At 38.3% G+C, this 23,761-nt stretch overlaps 2 protein-coding genes across 7 annotated transcripts in view; one reads left to right on the top strand and one right to left on the bottom strand.

The window, feature by feature from the left end:
• Nucleotides 1-1,068: 1,068 nt before the first annotated feature.
• LDB3 (LIM domain binding 3) overlaps nucleotides 1,069-23,761 on the top strand; it is a 104,254-nt gene continuing 81,561 nt past the window's right edge. For 2 of the 6 annotated variants that reach the window (XM_066324204.1, XM_066324207.1), the window contains exon 1: nucleotides 1,077-1,371. In XM_066324204.1, coding sequence (XP_066180301.1) covers nucleotides 1,279-1,371 — 93 coding nt within the window. In that variant the 5' untranslated portion in view covers nucleotides 1,077-1,278. Of the gene's footprint in view, nucleotides 1,372-23,761 lie in introns of all 6 variants that reach the window. The other 4 variants (XM_066324202.1, XM_066324203.1, XM_066324205.1 and 1 more) reach the window with 4 other exon arrangements.
• MMRN2 (multimerin 2) overlaps nucleotides 7,783-23,761 on the bottom strand; it is a 207,640-nt gene continuing 191,661 nt past the window's right edge. The window contains exon 8 of the transcript XR_010744136.1: nucleotides 7,783-7,797. The gene's annotated coding sequence lies outside the window, so the exon portion shown is untranslated. The remainder of the gene's footprint in view (nucleotides 7,798-23,761) is intronic.

The raw sequence follows: 23,761 nt of genomic DNA, 5'->3' as shown, positions 1-23,761 counted from the left end.
AAGTGCATTGTGTAGGTTTGCCTGTCTTTTTGATTATCCAAGTAGACCCCATGTCTGGGGTACCTTTCCCCCCCTTTTTTTAATGTAATTGCAATTTCTTTCTAACCAGAGGATAAAGGGGGATAAATGCTGCAAAGATACAGAAGAGGGGTTCTGGAGGTCCTGCACAAATTAGTGACTTTAGAGGGGTGAGTTTTTTTTAATGTTTGTAGCTTTACCCTGGGAGCAGAAACTTTTTGTTTATATCTGTAGTTCTGCCAACAGCTTCTTTCCTACCCTCATGCCCCCTGTATTTTAGCTATTTCCAATCTAAGGCAGAAATGTTGTCCAGAATTACTGAACAAGGTTTATAGTTCTATGGAACTCCAAAGAACTGGAATGTAAACTATGAAAAAATCAAGGAATTGAGGAAGCACTTAGCTAACTATTTGTATTCTTAGCTGTTCATTCAAGTGTCACACCTTGAGAAGAGTTATACTGAAATGATGAAACAGGTATGTAGTGGGACTGTGCTTTTGTTACAGAAATTGAATACTGATTAAAAGTATCTCATGATACATCTTTCTGCGTTCAGGAAGAATAAATGTTAATTTTTGCTAAGGAAAACAAGTGCTATGGAACCAAGAGCTAAACATGAAGTTGTGGAAATTTTTTTTTTTTTTTGGTGATGCTAAATACATGTAGCATATTCTTTTTTCAGTTTGACAAAGCATTGCAAAAGAAGGTTGACATTTCTTGGTGCCTTTCCTGCTACATGTGGAAAGATCTATATAGAAAGAACTTGTATTGTGTGTCACAGTGCAAGATACGTATGTGCTGAAGCAGAATTTAAAAATGGCTTTGTAGTTGTTAACAGGTTAGTGGAGAGACTTGAGTGTTTGGGATTTTAGAATGGGATTTTGTTTGCTTGTTTTATTAAAACATGTGTTTTGTCCATAAAGTAACTGAGCAGCATGAGGGGCTTGAGGAGCCTAGAAAGATCTGTCCCCTTCCCTGGGGACTATATTAGACCTCTGAGTCATGAAGTCTTTGCATAGTAGGTGTCTGGTTACAAACCTTTTATGGGCCCTACTCAGCTGGGATATCAGCATCTGCATTATAGCTCCCATCTATTCTTAGGTGGTATCAGAGCACGACTGAACAGGCAAGGCAGAGAGAGAATTGCTTTCGTTATGTAAAACTCTTCCCTGTTCTCAGTCTGTTTTTTCACACTCTTTTCTGTCTGCCCCGTCCTTGTGTCCTGCAGTGCCCTGTTGGTGCCTGTGGAAGCGGTACAACATGGCTTACAGTGTGAATCTGAATGGACCTGGACCCTGGGGCTTCCGACTGCAAGGGGGCAAGGACTTCAACATGCCCTTGACCATCTCCAGAGTAAGTGTGCAAAAATCCTTGTTGAGCTTGTTTGGGTTGGAATGTAGCAGTCATATGTACACTTTGACCTGGCCTAGCCGAGCTGAGATCTTTGCACCTAGGTGTGAATAAAGAGAATGTAATGGGAACTAGAAATGGGCCAGTTCGAAGTACAACCTGGCATTGATAATGCCTCAGGAAGACAGTTCTGGTTAGTATATTTTTATGGGTGGTGATACTGTCTCCAGTAAGCTTCCACTTCTATTCTGTACAGTGGGTTTGGTTTTTTTTTGTTTTCTGATAGGGGCCTCACTGGTGCAGTTTAGGGGGAAGGGAGTAGAGTGACTCTGAATGGGAATTCAGAATTTCATTTTTAAAAAATAAACATAAAACTGCTTGTAAATATGTGAAGTTAGGTGTTAAACCTGAACAGAGACAGAGATGTGTCCCCTCTTGTGATGAGGTGCAGTAGTTGGATAAAAATTAGACGTGTCAAGCAGAAGACTCAGTAGTACTTAAAATACTGCCTTAAATTATGCAGAAGCCTTCAATTGCAGCTGACAAACAGCATGGATTTAATAATTAATTACCTGGTGTATCTATCAATTACAGCCATATATCTCCTAGCTGCCTTTTTCTTTTCTCTTCCCCTTGAAGCATTATTTTTAAGATGTTGTGGTTCAGTACTCCTATTACCTGAATTAGCTCAGTTTCTTAAAAATTTTTCATCTTGGATGGTTTTCAGGAAATTTGTGTTTCTCTTATGTACTTTTCTCTTATAAGATAATTCTGTGTGATTTCTGGTAGCTCCCTTCTTTTTTTTCATGTTTCTGACAGTCTCAAATCTGCTCCAAAATTTTCAGGTCTTTCTAGGGAGGTCTTGGTTCCTCCACAAGTGGCCTGCAGAAGGCTTATTTTGCAGTACAGTGACAAGAGAGGTTACTTACATAACAGTATGTAAGAGAAATACCAGAATGATTTAATCAGACAAACAAGTAGAATGCAAATGAAAGGTCTGCTTCACTGTAAAAATAATAATTAAAAAAAGCCACCTACACTGCTTTTAAGACTATGTTGATTTTTTCATTATGAAAAAATCAACAGTCTGTTAAGTTGTGGGTACAAAATGTGATTCCAAGTCAGTTGGTAAGCCTCTGAAATCTTAGCTATGCTATTTCATATTCATCCTGTGAAACTGTATCATCTGATCTCCCTTGTTCTTATGCACATTATCCCTTTCTTGCAAGACAGAGCCACATTTACCTTAATACTAAGGCCTATGCTGATGAGACGTACTTTTCATAACTCCTTTTGTAGCATAGTAATTGCAAAGAAGGCTGTTCTGGCAGTATTATGAAAAGCAAACAAGCAAAAGACAACCTAAAATACCCCCTGTCTGCAAAAATGAATTCCCTTCATAAGCTCAGATTAATTTTGCTCCTGTAAATAGTGTTGGTATTTCTTTTCTCATCCCACCCAAGGTAAGTACAGAGAGCTGCCATCATATTTTTGTAGATGTTTTCATGACACTTTGCTGCCTTCCCTGTATGGTATTGATTATTTTAAGTTATGCAGTCATACCTAGAGTGTCAGCCATGGGCCAGGGCTGTAGCCCTTGCACTACATATGACACAATCTGTAATGAAAAGCCAATTGTTTCCCAAAGAGCTCATTGTCTCAGACTGTAATCTGTGAAAGTGTAAACACTATGCCCAAAGGCGGTATGATTCTCATGGGGCTTTTGAGAGCATAGGAGGAGCAGAAGTGAAGCTGCAACAGCTGAATTCCCAGGGGTGTGGAAGAATTAGCTCTTCACAGAGCTGACTGCATTTTCAGCCATAGCAGTGTCAGAAAGCACTGTTAAATGGTTTTTAACTCCCTCCCAGTGAGGCCCACTTTTTAGCTGGGACTGCAGCTTTGGGATGGGATTGGATTTTAGAGGCTGTCTTATGAGGGCAGAAACAGACATACAGGAATTAACATAGCTCTTTCAGGAGGAGCTGGGATAGTTATGCCTGCTGATTGTGATGTTTGTAATTGGAACACAGTGTAATACATGACTTTTGATGATAATCTGTTTTTTTCTCTATCATCACATATCTCCAAACAGATCAGAAATTGCAGTCATAAGTGAGTTGACTTATGAACTCAGCCACAGTTGCAGTCTTATTGTGGTGGGAAAAAGGATTACATTTTTAAGATATTCCTTGTGGGGAGGAGCAAAGAGAGGATAACTGTGATGATCTCCTCCTTGGAAAGGGCACACAGCTCTAAATGTTGCTAGTTGATGCTGTACACCTATTTATGGACTGGTTTTAATCCACCGCTGCCCTGAAATGAGATTAAACTTTCTATGTACAAGATGAGTCCAAATACTTCAACTTAAAGAATATTATAATTGCTTTTAATATTAGATGTGCCATGGCCCTTTTGGCTACATGTGCTCAGTGTCCTTCTAAGCCTGCAGACTGGGCAGACATGTTTATTGTGCTCTGACTGCCCTCATTTAATTAGACTCTCTGTGGGCCACAGAGAACATTTCCTCCTTTTTCATGAAGGCTCTGTGCTCTTCTGTCATGTTGCAAGAGCACTGCCTCTAAGCTGCTGAGAAAGACGATGCAAAGTGTCTAACCCAACAGGATTGTTCATGCCATCTATAGTATCATACCAGCAGGTTTCCAAGCGCCCTCCTGCAAGAGAGCACCAGTATTGTGCCATTATGAAGCTAGGCCATGCACAGACATGAGGTGGATGCCTGTTGACCTGCACTCTGTCAGGCCCTATACAATTCCCACTCACCTCACACTTTACCTGGAGAGCGGGGAAGAAATCCTGAAGGTGTTTGAAACCTGCTGAGAAAAACACAATACAGGATTCTGGGGTTACTAATGTTTCTATTCAGGAGAAATGCTTTTAACGCAGTGGATGAGGAAGGGAATTACTCAGAGCTGTTTGGCATAACAGTTCACTTCTAATGAAATCTTTAAAATGGTGTCTGAGACACTCTATTTCCTTCCATTCAGGTAGGCCCAGGTGATCAGCTCATTGCTAAATAGCCAACAGTGTAATGCACAGGAGTCACAGTCAGTCAGCTGGGTGACAGGTGAAGATCTGTTGCCCTGAAATGGATTGTTCTGCTTATCTGTTCTTTATCTAAAAATGGATGCCTGACTAACATAGGGGTGGGAACAAAAAAAAAACAGGAGACAAAAACAAATAGGGAAAAGTTAAAGTCCCTTTGCAGCTTTCACACTGCTTTAACAATAGCATTGGGAAATCACCTGTAAACTATTTGTCCAGTCCCCACCCTGCAGACCATCCTACCCACTAGAAGAATTCTGTTATGAGATGTCAAATTCTGTCATGACATGTCATGAGCAGGTAGCAGACATAGGAAAACAGTGTATTGACAGACGTAGTGAAGCTGAGCACCTGTCAGCGCTGCTGAAATGAATGAGACTTGCAGGTTGCTGGCAGTGCTAAGCGCTGTCACCAGTGGCATGATCATATACATAAATCTGGTCTTTCCAAATTGATGTGGGCAGCAAAGCTGTTTATTTTCTCCTGCTGCTTGAACTGTCTGGAAGCAAGCAGAGTCCATTAATTTTATAGGCCTAATCCTCTGTAAGAAGGCTTTTGGACATAGTTAATTAACTAAGTGCTCGGTTGCCATGTTACCTAAGATGGTACGATTGTACAAGGTTTGAATGCAATAAGAGAACATCTTCATATAATTCTGAATCTTTTATTTTCGAAGAGTAAACTTTTCTAGTGAGACAGGCTGGTGTGCAAGTGATGCAATGAGCTAAAAGGTGTAAAGGAACTATCGTTATCTGAGGTAGTGGAAATATTATTATATCACTGTGATAACTCATGACTGGTATATTCACTCTGCGGTTGTCCATATATTTTTGTATTTCCTAATAGGGTTTTTTAGCTGCTTGGGTTCCAAATCAAAAGGCAGAGCCTGAAAGAGGAGATTGTTTTTGTTTAAACACTTTCAAGAAATACTTTTCTTTATCCAATTAAATAAAGAGAAGGTTGAAAATGTTGAAATCTGGTGATGATGTAAGTCTAGGGAGTAAAAATAGCAAACATTGCTACAAGAAGAATTAAATTAACTGGTCTGAATACTGACTCTGCTACAAGCAGCCTGAAACAGCTTTTTGAGTCTGGGGAAAACCCTGGTCTAGCATTTTCTAGTCTGTCTCTGCAGGAGAAGGAAGTTTTTTTTCTCACAGTTGTTAGGTTCTTTCCTTTTATCACCATCTCTTGCTGATTGCTTCCTGTCCCTCCTCCACTCCCTAGCATGCATATGCCAACCTCTGGCTGTCACTGCCTTTGCTTTAGAGGAGCTGTGTGAGAGTATTCATTTCCTGTGGGCTATTCCATATCAGCTTCTTACAGCAGACAAGTGAGGAGAGAAGGCAGTCCCTTCTCATTTTTTTTTCTTCTATCCTTGAATGCAGGGAAGCCTCAGATGATCTGGGTCAGGCTCTGTGCATTCTGCAGCTGTCTCCTTTGAATGGCCATGTGGTGCTGTACATAAACTATAATCAGAAAAGTGCGGTTTACCTGTATTGACTGAACTGAAACAATTCAGCAAGTTCTCTTGAAGTGCTGGTACCACATCACCTGTTAAGCTGCAACTACAGCTTTGAGAGGTGTTTTTTTAATCTCCAAATGAAACGTCCTTCACAATATCAAAAGCTATAGATTAGTATTTATAATAATTGATATTCTACTAGACTAACAGGTAAGCCTGGTGTCCTCTAGAAGAATAGGAATCTTCCTCTTTAACTAGTACTCAGTAGAGATGTTTCCTTTTTCCTTTAAGGTTCAAAGGAAAGTCAACTTCTGAGAAGGAAGTGAGCCATTTAATATAATGACTGTCTTATGCCTAGACAAACTCTAGTAGTTTCTTACACCTGAGCAGATTAACATTCTTCCAGTCTTCTTACAGTTTAGCTCAAAATAGTTTCCTTGTGAGAGGAAAATTGAATACTTCCAGGTCAGCTTTTCAGAACACTCTGAAACTTTGCTATCTATTTTTTGATAAAACAACTGTTCTGTGGGCATCAGCATTTCTTTGGGATAATCCCTTTAAATTGTTGATTACTTCTCAAGTAACAGTCATTTCATCTGAAGTTACAGCATTCTGAATTTTATTACCTGCAACTATTTGTTTTATATGCAAACAATGTCAGTATCCTAGGAGAGTGCTAGTTATCTGAGGTGGTATGTTGGCTTTCAAACTAATTTGCAAGCCAGTTTTGGTATGTTTACAGCTACATCAGAAATGATCGTCTTTCTGTGAGCCTGAGCCCTACGAGTAATTCCTCAGCCTCCTGATTTGGTATTGTTTGTTTGAGATGTTCCAGTAGACAGCATCTGTACTATAAATGGCAGTTCAGTGAACAGGGCATTTGTATGATGAGGTTGCATGTCCCATCAAACACAAGTGTCGTGTCTATGTCAGACAAGGAGAGGGGGAGCAAATTCTCTAGCTGCGTTCCATTCAAACAATACTTGTTGGACCAGAGAAATGAGTTCTGGCACCTGGGGATCAAGATATCCCAGGATACTGGGGAGGCAGTTCAAGTTTCTGCTCTTAGTGAAACAGAACAGCGTTTTAAATGTGGCTGTGCAGGTGCTCTAAGAGGTAAGGAATTAATTATTGTGAAATAGACAACATGTCTTGACCAAAAATACTGTATCAGGTCTGAGAAGTAATCCCAATAGATGTTTCACCAGGGCCACTAACACTTTAGAGAGGGTTTGATTTCAGAAGACACCCAATTTTGTATCCAAAGCAGTTCCAGCACAAGATGGGTTATTTTTCTCTTCTGGGTAAACAGTCATCATAGAAATAAGCTTTTGTTTTCTTTCCTTGCAGAAAGTATTCTGAAAAATCCATAAAGTTTATTGTTGTAACTTTAAACTCAGGTTTATTTGTTGAAGAGTGCTTTTATTACAATTTTTATTTAAACTGCAGCAGGATAACACAATGTGATTTGAATGCATGTATTCTACTTGATAAAATAACTTCCAGGAACAGCATGTAGCCGCAGCTCTTGGTCAAATGATTCCTCCTTTAAATCAAGTAAGTACTTGGAACACAAAGGCAACCGCTGTTATCTGTTTGTGTGATTAAAGTAATCACTAAATACTAAGTCCACTGCTGAAGTTCAGGGGTATATAAGGAGAATTCTGTGTTCTGCACAGATACTGTGCAGCAATTGTCTATTTAAGGCTATGTTCTTCAATTCTATCTGCTTTGAATTTCAGGAGAAACCCTGGTAGAATATAGGCCAGATAAACACAAGTAACAGCCAGTAATAGCTGAGGTTCTGGTTTTAAATGGTGTTACATAATCAAACCTGGTGTTCTGACTGTTCTTACACAAGATACATAACCCATGGGTTTGAAGCTCTTTCTTCATTTCACCTCCTAAGTGCTTTTTAATTTGGAGTGGGATTGTAGCTGAATTATCAATACTTGTGTGGCATTATCTGTGAAAAGAGCTCATTCTATGAAATAACTGGGCTGAAGAATATCTATGCAATTGCCACTCACTTATTAAGTAACTTTGCAGCTTTCTTTCCTGCAAAAGAGAGGAAAATGCAGCTTTTCCCTTGACTAGGAGTCATAGTGTTAGCTGTGGGAAACTTGGGCTCAAGACTGGTGAAAAACTGAGTTCACAACTGGGTATAACAGTAGCTCTTGTGGTTTTATGGAAGAGGGAGGAAAGGGTTTCTGAACTGATGGAAAGAAATCCACAACACAAATTAATTGTATTCTATTTTAATTTGTTTTAAGATTTAACAGTGGGCCCTGGCAACTGGATAATGTGATCTGACACATTGTTCGGCCTTTGACCTAGAGTTTACTTATATGAGAATATAGTTGATGTAGTATTTCAGGAAGACGTCACATTTACATGCTTATTATTAAAGTTAATAATTTTGCAGATTCTTTAGAATGAGTAAGCATCCAGAGGTAACCATTAAATTATGAATTTTCAGCTGCTGAACTGTTAGCACTTTATAATTAAAATGAACAATAAGCTTTTTTTTCAGGTAAAACTTTTTAATAGTGTTTGATGTCTGAACTCTGTAAATGACTGTCTTAATAACGGGGCAGATAACTCTATCATTATCTCCATTCTGAATGCATTATTGCAAAATGTTCTCCAGCCAGTGGAACACAAGGAGAAATTAGCTTTGTGAATATACTGTCATTAACTTTCTAGAAAAGCAGTTCCTATCTTGTTGTCTAATTGGTAGCATAAAGTGTATGTTATACTATAACTATAAAAAATGTGGGTATTTAAGTACAAAATAACACCAACCTTGAGTAGCAATGGAAAAGTATGAAAATTATTGCAAAATGCAATAGTCTTCATTATAATCTAGCTTTCACTGTGGGCTGGAGCTAGCTGAGAAGACAGTCTCATGTGGCCAGCTTGTGTGTAACTAGAAGTTTCTGCACGTGGTACCTGAGGTGACAGCATTTTAATGCATAATGTAGCATTAAAGAGTGTTCAGTGTTATATGAGACAATGCTCTTCTTTTCCACCGAGTTTTGGTGCAAAATTAGCCAAATTATCAATGTGCAGGTAAATTATTATTCCCCGTTGAAAGGTCTTGAGAAGGGGAGAGGAAGGAGGGAAATTTCTGCTGAACATGGTAAAAATCAATTGCAACAGCAAGTTTGGAGGAAATAAATGAATTTAAAACCTTGTCTGGCAATGTCAGCAGTACTATGCTAGTAGAAATGAATAATGCTAATTGGATAAGAATGGTTTCTATACACACCATGTTAAAGTGCTGTTTCTTATGTACTAGTGTAATTAAAGCCTTAAGGAAAAGGTTACTTGAGAACAAAATATCTGAATAGGCTTTCTGTTACAGTTGTATAAATTCCTAAATACTAATTTGATAGAAGTATACTATGATATTTAAGAAATTACATTCATTAATTCATAAATAATTTCATTTTTGCTGGTACAGAGTGAGGACAAGGAGCTCAATAAATATGCTGTTAAGGCATATTGTGGTGACCCATAATTCCCATTATATATTTAAAAGCTAGCAGATATCACCTGTCAAAATGTATTGCATTTTATTTAGCTACTCATTTTATTTAGCTACTCATTTTATTTAGCTACTATCATAAAACTCAGGTTGTAAATGAAATAAAATCTTGGTCACATAAAGCTGGCCCTGAAGCTTAGGTCAGCCTATTGGGTATCCTTCAAGGACAGTTCAAAAATATCCTATTTTTCAGATCCGTGAAGAGTATAATATTTCCCCCAAATGTAAAACTGTTTGTGTTCTTCTAAGAGATTTACAGGAGAAAAAGCAAACAATAAATAGAGGGAAGAAAGTACCTGGAATTAGGTACCCTCAAAAAAACATTTTCAGCTTATGAATGGTTCCAGATAATATCTTGAATGGGCTTCCTACAAGGTGACTCCTCTCTTTGGTAGTGGTGGTTAGCAGCCATTTTCCCAAAAAGTCAATGAGGTCTTGCTCTTCTTTAGGAAGATGAAATGGGCCAAATGTGTTAAAGGCATGCGAATCCCCTGACGAGGGTAGAGTTACTTTCTGCACCTCCCACGTGCGTAGCTGGTGGTGTGATCATCTCTGCCACAGGTGTTCAGTGCATGGACACAGTGCATAAATAGGTTTTAACCTTTCTCAAAATCCTTCCAAATACACTTGATTTGTAGCAATGGCAGCTGAGGATTAGGAGGAACACAGCCTTTCACATGGTCTTGCCCTATTCCCACCTTTCCCTTGCTCAGAGTCCAAATTCCAGCCTCTGGGCTATTTTGGCTTCATGCCTCTCTTGCTTAGCCATACCTAATACAGACATAAACCCTTATTCTTATTAAAAATAGCGGCCTTAAGGGCACATGCTTACTTTAAACAATTTATGGGTTCTCAGTTTGAAGCCAGCTTTAGTGACAATTAGTCTTTGTGGCATGAGTAAAAATATTTGCAATTCATTGTAATACTTATTATACCTGGTGAGCGGGCCGTGCACACCCTTGAGAAGCCTCTGTGGGACTCTCATGCTATATTTAAAGCACCCAGTAACTTAGGAAGCTATTTTGAATTGGAACCAGTGCTGCGTTTACCTCAAGCTTCTGGAATGGGACATCTTATCCAAAACTCCAAAAATACTACATGTAACCCCAGATTCTGGTACATAGTGCCAAATCAGAATGCCCTGGTATTAGGGTGAATTTGGGCTGCCTTTCCTTGATCCTGGGGGTCACTGGGACCATCCTGTTCTATTTGAAAATGTCAGCATTCTCTCCCTACCTAATCATAGCTGGTTCAAAAATGGCTAAGGGCAGTTGGTACTATGGCCAATGTTTAAAAAAGCAAGTCAAAGCAAGATTGTCTTTTTCATCAGCATTGGCTAAGGTTAATTATTGTAGAAAAAAATTAATAGTCTTTCTGCCTTTTTTTTTTTTTTTTACAAGAGTTGTAAAATACAAGTACCCTCCTAACCTACTTTCAAAACTGTTTTCTTGTCTAAAAGATTTTTATCTCACTGTTTTGCTTAAATTATCTGACAAATTATTCAAGATGAAATCCTTTAATCCTTTTGTCAACTGTAAGGGGTGGGATGGATGAGGATCTCTCTATTACATGTGTGCTTTACTTTCTTCATGACAAGAAGTGGTCAGCAACCTGCAAGCATCATCAGTTGTGTGGACAGCAGCAAACCACATCTACCTGAACTGCAAACTTTCCCTTGTTTGATTTCCCACTCCTTGGTACTACTTCTTTTCAGAGCAGCACTTCTAAAATTGAAACCTGCTGGTTTGCCATATAGTTGTCAGTAGTCCAGGCTGAGTGCACAGAGTTGTGGGTATCAGACTCTTGGCACCTCATGGGAAGGGTGAACTGATTATTGGGGTGCCAGAATTGTTTGGCTGTTTCACCCCTGAGGAACAGCAAAGCTCTCCTTTCTTTTGAGGGAGGCTTTATCCCACCCTTGAGAACTGTGTGCCTCAGCTGTAGCAGCCAGCTGCAAGGAACAGGTACTGATGGCTCTTGGCATTCATCCTCACTCCATGTGAGATTGTTTTCTGCTTCTCCTCCTTCCATATGCCTGGAATGTTTGTGTGGCCTCTTTCCCCGTCTCCTTTCCTTGCCCTATTCCCACTTTCTTCCTCATGAGAATGTGCCATCCTTTCTTTGCTCCCAGCTTTCAATGCCTTTCAGATTAACTGCACTTAGAGTGTAGGAGCAGAAAGATGAAGACTACATTTGGGAAGTGAAAGACTTAGACCCTCCAAAAGATGTGTAGTGTCCTATAGAGCCATGAAGGGACAGAGAGGGAATGAGCAGGAAGGAGCTGGCTAAATATGGTGCCACATGGAGGTTCATGATGGCTCTGTGTGAAGCTGGGGGTTTTCCTGTTTCTCTGATTGCACGTGTTGCTGTATTAAGATCTTCTCTAGCCTCTCTTAAGGAATCCAAGCTGCAAATAATACCAATGTCACTTCTGTGTTGACAATAGAGTGCATCTTCACTAAGATTCCCATGAAAGACTTTCCGCCTTTTACAGCCACACATCCTATGGTCCACAAAAAGATGGATTTGTCCTGCTCAGCAGCAATTCCCTTTCCCTACGTATCTGTGCTTAATTTTTCTTCAGAGCAGTGGTTCCTCACTCTGCAAAATGTCATCTTAGATAGTAATCTCCAACTTTTTTCTTTGAAGAAAATATACACATTAATATTCTTTAAAACTATATATATAAAAATACAAGCAGATAATGATTGAGAGCATTTCCATAAATTCCACATGCCAAAACATGGGGGATTAAGTGGTGCTGAAGAAAAACAAAACAGAATAAACTTTCTTGAAGGTCTAGATAATCAGTGAGTTAGTTCAGTTTTAATTTCACATCAGTTTTTTCTAGACCCAATTCTTTCCTTGGAAAAGTGAGAAGAAGTCTAAAAAATGGTAATTTACATGAGTTACCATCACTCTCTGGAATAAAATGAAGTGGGTTTGGTTTTTTCCAGTATGTGTGACCTGTCATGGAGGTTATCCCAGCTTGTGGGAACATTCCTGGCCAAAAAAAAGTGATCATCCCTTCCACAATATGGAAGACATATTTGTGGTGTGATTGACAAGATGAGGAGGTGGTATATTATTTCTGTGCATGTCAAGGGACTGGTAGTGTATGAAACCAAAACTAGAACTTAGCTGCTTTATTTATCCCTTGAACAGATGCAGTACCAGCAGCTGCAATAAGATCTTCTATACATTCCACCCACGATTCCGTGGAGTTCATGTGTCCTAAAGGCAACCTGGAAAGGAGGCAGGACACTCTCTTGTACAGTATTACATTTTATAAGTACAGTGTGAGATGCTGATCTTTCTCATAGGGAAAGAATTCCAGGCTGGATCTGAGTTTCATGCCATTTGATGGTATGGGTTGATGTTTTTATCTCTTGCTGCTCTGAGTATTTAGTTCAAACTCTTAATTTTATCTCTAAATTTTGTTTTATTAAAACTCTTTATCGACTAGAAAGCAGCACAAAGTAGTTTTATTATAATTCAGCCATTATTTGCTTCATTAATGGGACCTTTAATTGGTTTTATCTGAGGGAAGTGTTAATAGCACTGGTAAACAGTATTACTTCTTTTGTCTGCATTAAGTCTCGATCCTCCCTCCGCTGGTTTTGCAGAGATTGGATTGGGTTGCAATATTAAATACCTCTCCAAGCTTAGGAGGCCAGGAAAGAGCTCATCAATGTAGTTGATTGTTAAGCCTCTTTGTTGAATGTATAGATAAAGGGTTTAGGTAGGAATAAACTTTCCTCACTGGCGTTTAATTTTAGAACATCCACAGTGAATGTTCTGGCCTGGATGCCACAAGTCTTTAGTTTCAGTCTTCCCATAAAGTGTCTTGGCTACTGTCTGAGACTATTTGTGCCATACATCCACACCAGTATGCTACTGCCCTTGGTTACACTAATGCTGTAAAGGTAAATGTTTAGAAAACATTATCTTTGTCCACTGCAGACAACACAATTTTGCCATAGCAAAATAGGCTTCAGGAACTATTAAGAAAAGCCCCACAAATTACCACAGTTTTTTTGAAAATAAAGGGTCCATGCCATCTTTTGAAGCTGTTCATATCTTCTCACCATTGCAACAATGCCAATAATGAGATGTTCAGTAAAAAATAATTTTCTCAGTGTGTCATGAGACAAGCTTTTTTCTGGCTTAATCGTAACACCTTAAAGGAGATGATGGTGACCTCCTCGAAGAGGTGGATTTGAAACATCTAAGTGTTTCTTAGTATTTATTTGAATGTCTTCCTATATTTATTGAGTAAAGTCATAATTATGGAAATCTCCTAATCCCTAGGTTTATCTGTTAACAACAACAATAACAAATAATCGAGCAAAAGCATGTTTTTATAGAAAGATACAGAATCCTGAAAACAGATGAAAAGGGCAGTGATTTGCTATGTCCTTAGTACGTTTTTAGTTGAGCTTGTTTTTAGTTGGAACGTAAAAGGAGTTCTCCCTATTTTCCCTACTGAGTGTACACTGCCTGGGACCTGGGTATTTCTCTTTGGATGGTAATAACCTAAGAAAACCCCTCTCTTTTTTAGTTTTTTTTTTTCTTTTCTTTAACACTGATGATGAACAGATATTCCTGATTACTTATATGTGTGTGTGTGTGTATATATATATATATATATATATATATATATATAACAATATCTGTATCTTTTCTCTGTCATTGGTCACGCAACTTACTTTTTTTCCGAGTTTATCTTGCTTTGATACCAGAATAAGTAAAATCAAAGCTTTTTTGATGGTATCTTTGTACTTTTTGTACAGCTTCATTCTAAGGAGAACGGCCATTGGTTGGCTCTGTCTCTTTACATTTTCCTCCCTTCCTCTGGTGGCTTGGGTCACTTTGTAGTGCACGTAGGTTGCACTGTGATAGTCTTCAATTCAATTAGATAATGTAAGAGGGAGAATGCCATGGCCTCATGTTCAAGGAGAGTTGCCTAGGAGTTGCACATAAAAATTGATAATATGAATTTTAACATCCTCTTAACTTTGAAATATGTCTTTCACTTCTGTGATCCTTGATATTGTCTTGAAGTGTCTTTTTCCTTTCCATTCTTACCTCACCTCAATAATCTGTTGTGGGTTTTTTTGTTCATTTTCATTGCAAAGACCAGTGAGAGAGACTAGGACGGAATTTTATTTTTTGATTAAAATATACATTATCCATTTTGGGAGATGAGAAGACCATGTTACATGATACCATTTTTGTTAGTTTCACTCCAGCCTGCTGTTATCCATGGTCTGAACACATATAGAACTGTTTATATCCTCTGAGTAGAAGCGAAAGGAACTACAAGACTGAGCAAACTGCAAATACTAGGAATGTAAGCATATATTCCAAGGTAGTGAGGCTGTTACCAAGCATTGTATGTACTGATGCATGTGGAAATGATTGGTAATTTTTTTCTGTTGCCATCTCTCACTATCAAACCTTTGGGCAGTATTCTGCTAGGACTGGAATGGTATTTGGAGATTTAAGTTTGGATTAAGTCATGTCAAGACAAATGGCAGTCTGACAGAAGAGAGAGTGCTGTAGGTCTACATGCTGGCATGGGACCATAAGGAAGAAGTCTGAAATCTTGCCTGGCATTTGTCCTTCTGTAACAGTCCTTTTATTCTAAGGAACACAAGATTAATCTATTGTAATTTAAACAAGGAAGTCCTGCTTCCACTTCACTGTTTGCTCACAGTATTTATTCTGATGTTTAGAACAGACCTGATTCATTTTTTGTTGCTCTATATGTTATTTTAAATACATTGTGGTGCTGATGGTTGGAAGGAATGTTCCCCCAGAGGGCTAAAAAACCCTCACAGCCAACTAAAAAAAACCCCAAAAGTAGTTTGTCAACAGAGTGAGAAATTATTGGACTTTTAAGGAACCAAAGCTATTCAACTCATAGAAGTTTTAGTAGAATATAATCAAAGAATTCTTTTGGGTTTGTATAGTTGAGACTGAGCCCTAAGTTGCTGTGACATGGGTGATTCCCAATGTCAAATTCCCTCTTCCCTCTCTCCCCCAGTTTTATCAAAGTATGAAAGTCTTGACTGAGTGAGATGCTATTGTTGGCAAGCCTTTGATGGACACTCCTGGAATTTCATTGCAGGAGCCACGACTTCTGTTTTATCTGAAATCTCACTGGCTCTTGATGACAGACAAACTCTGTTTTTAGCATTGCACTGAAGGTCAGGCAAATGACTGGTTTCCAAATAGAGTAACTGAAGATACTGGAGCAGATTTATTCCTGGTATAATTCCACTGGTTCTATGAAGTTACAGGGGAATATATTCGTCAAGAGAGCCTTATGAGTTGAAGGATAATACCACTGTTCTCAATCACTTGTGTATAAAAAGAGCTTAGAAAACATACTATTTAACATAATGTTAAAATTCTTCTGTAAGAGAAATTCTACACTCATTAAGATAAGGGCAATATTTTTAGCTGGAATAAACTAATATAACTTGTTAAGGAGACTGACCACCAGAGAATGTAGTAGTTTTATTATTATTATCTGGAAATCTATCTCTGGCTTCTTTAATTATGAGTGAGGTTGAAGTTTCCTGGCTGTCTAAATATTTTACAACTAATCTAAGAAATGTATGCACTGCCTAGGCTGCTTTCTGCTAGTGGCAGTTGGGATGGTTCCATTATTTTTCAGAACTTTATTTTTAGTTGCAGTTTTGGCACTCAAGTCCATAACCTGACTATCAATCAGACTGGTTGGATATTTTAGTTATTTTTTTTTTAGGTTATCCATGACCTTAATTCATACAGAAAGCAAAAAATTGATTTTGCAGATGGTTCAAGAAAATGAAAACTAAATATTATGCTATCATTGGGGCGTTAGTAAAGGAATAATCAATGTCTTTGTAGAATGACATTGCAAGCCCTGAAGTACTAGGGAATGTGAAAAAATTATGTGGGAAAAACTTTGGTGAGATCATAACCACACTGACATTTTCCCATTGATTGTGGAAAGCAGAGGAACAAATGTCAGTTTGTGGATGCAAAAAGTGAGTGTTGGCTGAGAGGGACGTTCCGTCTCCTGCTTTGTGGGAGTGAATTGATCAGTCTAGGTTGGGACATAAAGTCATAGCTGCGGAGAGATCTTTGGGTAAAAGCTGCCACCTTCTATGCCACGTTGTCCCTGAAGGGGTGGAACTACATTGATTACCAACATCCTGCAACACTGGGAGCTTGTGCAAAAATTCAGGATTCAAGTTTTTACAAACAGGGCACGGTCAAGAATGGGAAAGAAACGTAAACTATGTTGTAGAATTTGGAAAACAGATGAAGTATAATTTTTTGCAGTTCTTTGGCAGAAATATATCACTTAAAACTCTAAGAGCATGTTTTAATAGTTTGATCTTACTGTCCCCCAAGAGTTTACACTTCAGTGGGCTTTTCCTTAGAGGTTTCAGAACATATCTTTAATACAATCACGAAGTACAAACAACTGTTGCCATGACCAGGCAGGACATCTTCAAACTGAGTTAGCTTTGACTCTAATGCTGTACCTTGAAGGCTCACTTTTCCAATCCATTCACAACATATGCTTTTATAAATCCATCAAACAACCCTTCACTCTTTCTATACGCTATGTTTTAATGTCAAAGCAAATCCATGTTCTACTTGTGGCACCTGCTGTGGCACATACTTCAGCTACTTTAGGGGAGTACTAAGCATACCACCATACTTAAAGTCCTGTCAACATAGCTGTGATAAAGACCCTTTGGAAAATGTATAGCTCCACCCTAAAATAATCATTTATCATAACTCATAAGGGAGAATTAATTGGCATTTAGTACATGTAATAATATGGAATAGTGCTCTACATGAACAGGGCCATGTTTAAAAAGCACAGGCCACCTAGAGGAGTACTTTTTAAAAAGGCAAAACAATTTCCATTACAAATAAACTCCACTTCTAAAAATATGCTTAGGATAGTCAATATATTGGTGAGTGCTGTTGTGCTGAATACTTTTAAGTCAGGCTTCAGCAACATCCGTCTTTATTACTAAATATTGGAAATACTATCATAGCTTAAGATACTAGTTTATATTAAAAAGGAACTTTTTCCTTTATCAATACAAACAGAGTTTAGACGATGGGTTAACAAAATGGTATGTTGTAAAATTGCTGTCCACTATGGAAATACGTGCACTATGCACTCATAAATACTTTGTTCGTACCTTAAGCAAAAACATACAGATTCATCAGGCTCTTTGGCATATTAACATATTGTGACTGTATTTGAGCATGTACACTACATCTGTCTATGCATGGATGAGGTTTCCCAGTTGATTGTTCTATTTATTACAGAAATCTTGAAAGGGAGTAAAAGGTTTTAGGGGGAAACAAGTTATTTTCTTAATATTGATTCATGTTTACTTCAGAAGGTTTTGTAGTCATCCTTTCTTCCCAGTGAGATAACTGTACAACTCTGAAATCCAGTCTCTCCTACATCCATTATATGTACATACATATTTTTAATGGATCTCTATGCCCCATAGGTTTGTCATGACAAGGAGCTGCTTCACTGAACTACAGATAAATGTAGACAGATCCTTTTGATCCTGTGGAGCATTCTTCTGACCTTTTGCCACTAACATGGGCTGGTTGTCTGCATTGTGCCACCACAGGCAACTTCAAACTTTAATTTCTGTGCTTTAAGCTTATATGTAATTCAAGAGTTGAAAGGTAATGTGCTTTGAGTGTCTGCACTGGAGCAGAAGACAGCTCCACTACAGAGAGGAAGGTGTGATACACATTGACTTTGCAAAATGGCAAAATTTATATAATTATAGAAATATATATATTATATATTTATATAGTTTTAGATATAGTTATATGTGAGTCTCTTCTGTCCATATTTGCTCTGGACCTAGCCATAGTCATTAGAGAGGGTTCCAGGTGTAAGGTGAGATGGACTTAAAAGACCTCACTTTGATAGGAAAAGCCAGGGAGGTTGCTTTTTGGGACAGGAGCGCCAGGCCGCCTGCCATCTTTAATTTTACTTCCATACTCATAAAACCAACATGAACATAAAATTATGGAAGAAATAGAAGAGCTTTTAGAACTTTATTGTAAATTAAAGTTATATTTTCTGAATGTGATTTAAAACAAAAATCATTGATGTCTTGCCTGAGGTGAAAATGAACACTCTGATTTACCATTGCCAGGCAGTTATGAGGGCATTTGTAGTGCAAAGCAATTAACTGAGAAACTGAAATACTTGCATTTGCACTGAAGAGAATAAATTTGTGCAAAGTAATGGGGAGCTGGGACCATAATATTTTTGCTCGGCTGAAGTTTTATTTCTAGTGTGTTGGCAGGATAGAAAAAGTTCTCTGGTTCTGCAAAGCAGATGGGCTGGGGTCACAGGAAGAATGTGCACAATGGAATAAATTTTCTGTGTGAGACTCCTTGACTCACTATCACAGCAGCTTGATTCACACATTACTTGGGGAAGGTACTTGTAATGGTGCTGTTTCAAAAGCTGCTAATCTTAGAGCAGTTCTTTTCTTTGTTTTCCCTTCTGTAGAAGGATTTAACCACTTTGGCTATTTACCCATTTCAATTCTCCATTCTGCATTTTGCTTTGGTTGTTTGGTTATTTTCCTGAGAGTTGATTATCAATGTACCCAGTGATATAAGCACAAGACTCTCTAATTACACACTGATATGCCATAAACAGCACACAGCCTTCTTATCAATTTTTACATAAGATGAGCATGACTTTGTGTGATATCTGAGTTGCAGCCAGCAAAAGCTTAGCTTGACAGCCTAGTGCTTCTTTTCCCTCTGGATGATCACATTGCACATTCTTACTGGGTCATGCATGATAAAAAAGGATAAGGGGCCTTCAAAGAGGCTTGACCAACACCTTATTGTCTGTGGAGCTTTTACCTCTGTATTCTCTCTGCAAATCTGTTCACAGAGGCTGCAACACATGCTAGAATTACTTTGGCTGCGGAGTCAAGTAGCATAGAGCTTGAAATCAGTGCTTTCATATGAATTGTGTTTGTATGTGGTATTGACACAGAGCAGCAGATGAGATGATTTTACATGTTTTGAAATGGAGAATATCTTGTTCTTCTCTGACATAGCCAGAAAATAAGTTTTCTCTTTCTCTTATGTCTCAGCTTCTTTTTTTTGGTTGTGTTGGTTTTTTTTTTTTTTTCCTATTTGTATTTTTATAAGGAATTCATTTAAATGCCTGGATGATTTGTTTAAACCAGTCTCCTGTGTCATTTGCCTCAAAATCTTTGATGTTTGAGTAGTTTGTCACTGTGAAACGTGTTGATTCTTTATTTTCCATGCTTGTATTACCCTGAAGTACAGACTCAGGGAAGGTCTGGGCCCTGTTAAACTCCGGGCTTGAAGTGTGTGGATTCCTCACTGTTTAAAACCAGAGAATTTTCTCCAGTTACTGGTGTGTCCCATATCAAAGAAGACCACTAGATGAATCCAGGCTTACTTTTGTTTTCCCTGAGTGGTTGGTGCATATAGCTTTGATATCAGCTACAATCTATGCTTCATGTGTTCCTCTGCAGCCTTGTGAGTCTCTCCAACTCCATAAATTTTTGCAGGTAAATTGCTATTTCTAGTAGTGAATGTTCAGTCATGAACACCATGACATTCCTCATGAAATCAGTTCACTCTTAATTCAAGACAGAATAGTAGGAGTCTTTTCCTAGTTCTTACTTTGGAAAGCTGTTGAAGAATTATGTCATGAAATGGTTGCTTTCTAGATACAGAATAGGAGGTAACTGTGAAATATGAATTCCTTTCACTTGGATGTGTGCTGGACTGCATATGACCCAGAATATTGACTGGTATGATCAAGAATTAAGGAGTTCTTTTCTGAGGATTTTCTGTAGGAGGTAGATGAAAATTGTGAGCAGAAGATGGAGAGTGAATTTCTTTCAATCTTGAAAAATGCAGGAGGGAAGGCCATTCACAAGAAGATTCCTGACACCAGCTGAGAGGACCAGATGGACGTAATATGTGGTACTATTTTGAAACAGGTCTACTGAAAGTTTGGGAGCATCTTCGGATTTTATTAGGCAATTTCATGTAAAATGCATGTGTTGCTCCTGTACAATTTATGTATGCAGTCTAATAGTTTCTTCAAGGGCTGTATAATTCTATAAATAGAAGACCCATCCTAGGATAAAGAGAGATTACTAATATGGCTCCATTTGGCACTTTTGTCTGCCCTAGGAATCTCCCCAGCTGTCCAATAACCATCCAAGCATTTCTAATTTTCATTTATTTCCGCTTCCTGGTATCTGAAGGAAAAGCCTCCTGTTTGTTAAATAGGTGCATATTCACTTTGAGAAATGTTTTCTGCTGCCATTGCAGTTGTTACAGTGTTGGCATTGACCCCATCAAATTCCAGCACTGACAGTTTTTAAATATTTTCTCTGCAAATATGATTAATGAAACTAAGTAAGGTTACTGAACAAGATGTTGCAAGAGGAAGAAGGATATAAGGGAAAAAAGAAACAGATGAAAAATGAAACTAGAAGGTGGCTAAGATCAAACTCTGACAACATATTAAAACACAAAAATGTCTACTAACCTTCTTTCCACGTGGGTGTACAGTTCTGAAAAATATCTCTGTAAATGTAACCGCCTAGAACAGAGAACTTTCATAATTCCATCAGTCATAATACTGGCTGAATCTGAGATTTGCTTGCTGGTATTAGGGAATACATCAATCTTCTTTAAAGTAATTTTTTTCTTTATGCAGTCCAAAATGTCACTTTAATTTAGTCATTCAGATGTTTGCTTGATGATAAAATACAGTGATGATGCTCATTGTCTTGCAATTTAACTAAGTCGTCATTTGAGATCAAACTGGAGGGTTAACTTTTTTTCTGTGTTCCTTTCATTCCTCATTTGTATTAGGCAAATAATGGTTTCACAAGCAGCAGGAATCCCTATTAAAGTAACTGTCATATTTTCTCATCTATACGATTCATTGTTCAGCAGTTTGTTTGGTGCCAAATGAAGGGAAGAAGACAAACTGGATGCAGAAACGCAGACTACCTTAGACCTTCTGAAATTCTTTCTTGGTCAAATGACAACTTTGTTGCTACCTCTTCCAAACCAATTATTTTGACATGCTCCATTGCAGAAGTGAGTGTCTAATGTTGCCAAGGAAAATAACGTTGAGGCAAATTCTGAACTTGAATACATTCCTTCCATGGATTTAAATAGACGTCCTGTGAACATTTATTTCTTAACAAAATACACAGCGAGATTATCGTAATTAGCATATTTACTCTGGAACAGGAGAGGAAAATTCCTAATTTGGACAAGCAGAGTTTAGAAACTCATTGTGACTAGGTATGGAGCTCATTACAGCCTCTGCTTGCAGTGCAGAGAAAAATGTCTGCACTTATCATTAAAGAAATTAAAGATAAAAGTACAACTTTGAGATGGAAGTGAGGCACCCTGCAGATTAATTCTGTTACTTCTGCATAAGTTACACAGCCTAATGATCCTTAAGGAGCTGTCCTCTGAACTGAGCATGAATGCATATCTTGAACTAAGAATCAGACCCATATTCTTCTCTCTAAAGCCTAGTTAAGTATCTCAAGCAGGCCAATGATGATTTTCACATCATTTATGCTCCTTATTTTTTGTTACCTAAGAATATTTATCAGATATGAATGTTTAACCCGTTTTGGAATACCCACACTAAGTTCCTAAAGCATTAATCATGCTACAAAACTGGTGGAAATATTTGGTGTTTCCAAGTACAGGCAGTCACCTGAAAGAAATGGGAATGTACAGAAGAGTGAGAGTTAGGGGAACATAATGTAGCCAGCACCTTCAAGGCCCTTCTTGAAACACTCCCTTTAAACATACATGCTCTGGAAGAAAAACACTGCTCTGTCTTGTTGCTGTTTACACCAGTAAGTGGTGAACACCAAATCTAGAAGTCATAAAACAGGAAAGAGGCAGAATACCCAAAAAGGAATTGTCAGAAATGTTGGTCCCCAGGTTAAGAGTTAAAAGTATCACTAACCAGCAATATCAGTACCACAGGCAGATCTGCAGGCTGGTTTTTGCCGAGGCCTTTTGGTTTGGCAGAAAGTGTTCATTCTCAATTGATGGGTGCCCACCTTGCTCTCTGTAATTAAAATGATGGATGTTTTCAATTGAGCCTCTGGAATCAGCACAAAATAAAGTTGAACAATGTATTAAGATGGGCTATGTCTTGGCATTCCCAATGAGACTGAAAGCTGTCTAACCCTCACCTGTTAATCAGCAGGGTGAGCAGCACAGAAGGGGAAGGTCTGTCCATAGCAGGATGCCAGCTGGAGAGGGAGCTGATCAAGCTTCTCTTCCTGCCTTAAGGTCTTCTTTCAAGTGCCAGTTATAATCACAGGCTTTGCAAGCTGGAATCCCCCTCCACACACACCTGTGCTGGGTAACTCCATGAGGAATTCAAAACATGTCAGCACAAACAAGGCTGCAGAAAATACAAATAGAAACCCGGTACCTTATCCAAAGATACTTGAGACTGCATGCACTCTGCTGAATTAAGAATTGGGAGATGATAGACTCCTGCCTTTCTCTAGAATGAAATATCCCCAAGGAGCTTTTGTTCTAGTTGTTGGGAATTTTTGAATCAAGTTTCAGTCTGAAACTTGGGCATAAAAATAGAAGACATGGTGCAGTGGAGGTGAGTGGTATTGCTTGCATCTTCCAATTCAAGATAACTTTAAATGAAGAGCCATTCACCATAGGCAAATACTTGCTAGCTGAGATCTTTAATTTCTTAAATAGCCTCCTTCTAAATCTGCTTATGGCTTCTGAACTTTATGGGACATTCCTGTTAAAATGTTATTTCAGTACACGCCTTTTGATGTTGCATTTTCTTAACTTAGAAGTATTTTCAGTTGTACTTTATAGGATGTGTTGGCCCATAAACAATAATTGTATTTAATGGAGGCTTTCATTAAATTATCATAACATAATGCCTTTGGTTTTTGTGTAATTTTTGTAAAAGATGTTTACTTCCAATTCTCTGTAGAAAATGGTGCAGGCTGGGAAGGGGAGCTGATGAAGCAGCACTCTATGGAGAAAAAAAGACTCTCAGCCTGGGTTACTTTGGTGTTTAGCACAGCCAGCTGATCTGACTTCTTTTTTGACCAGAAATTGAACAAACATTAGCAGTCAAACCAAAAATTAGTGCATCCTTCTCAATAAATGATACTTCTTCCCTCCTAGTAATTTGACTCTTTTAAAAAAACGTTGAGTCTTAAATA

The sequence above is a fragment of the Sylvia atricapilla genome, chromosome 8 (genome assembly GCF_009819655.1).
Source record: "Sylvia atricapilla isolate bSylAtr1 chromosome 8, bSylAtr1.pri, whole genome shotgun sequence".
In the NCBI taxonomy this organism is placed as follows: Eukaryota; Metazoa; Chordata; class Aves; order Passeriformes; family Sylviidae; genus Sylvia; species Sylvia atricapilla.
This window is presented reverse-complemented; position numbering and strand designations above follow the sequence as displayed.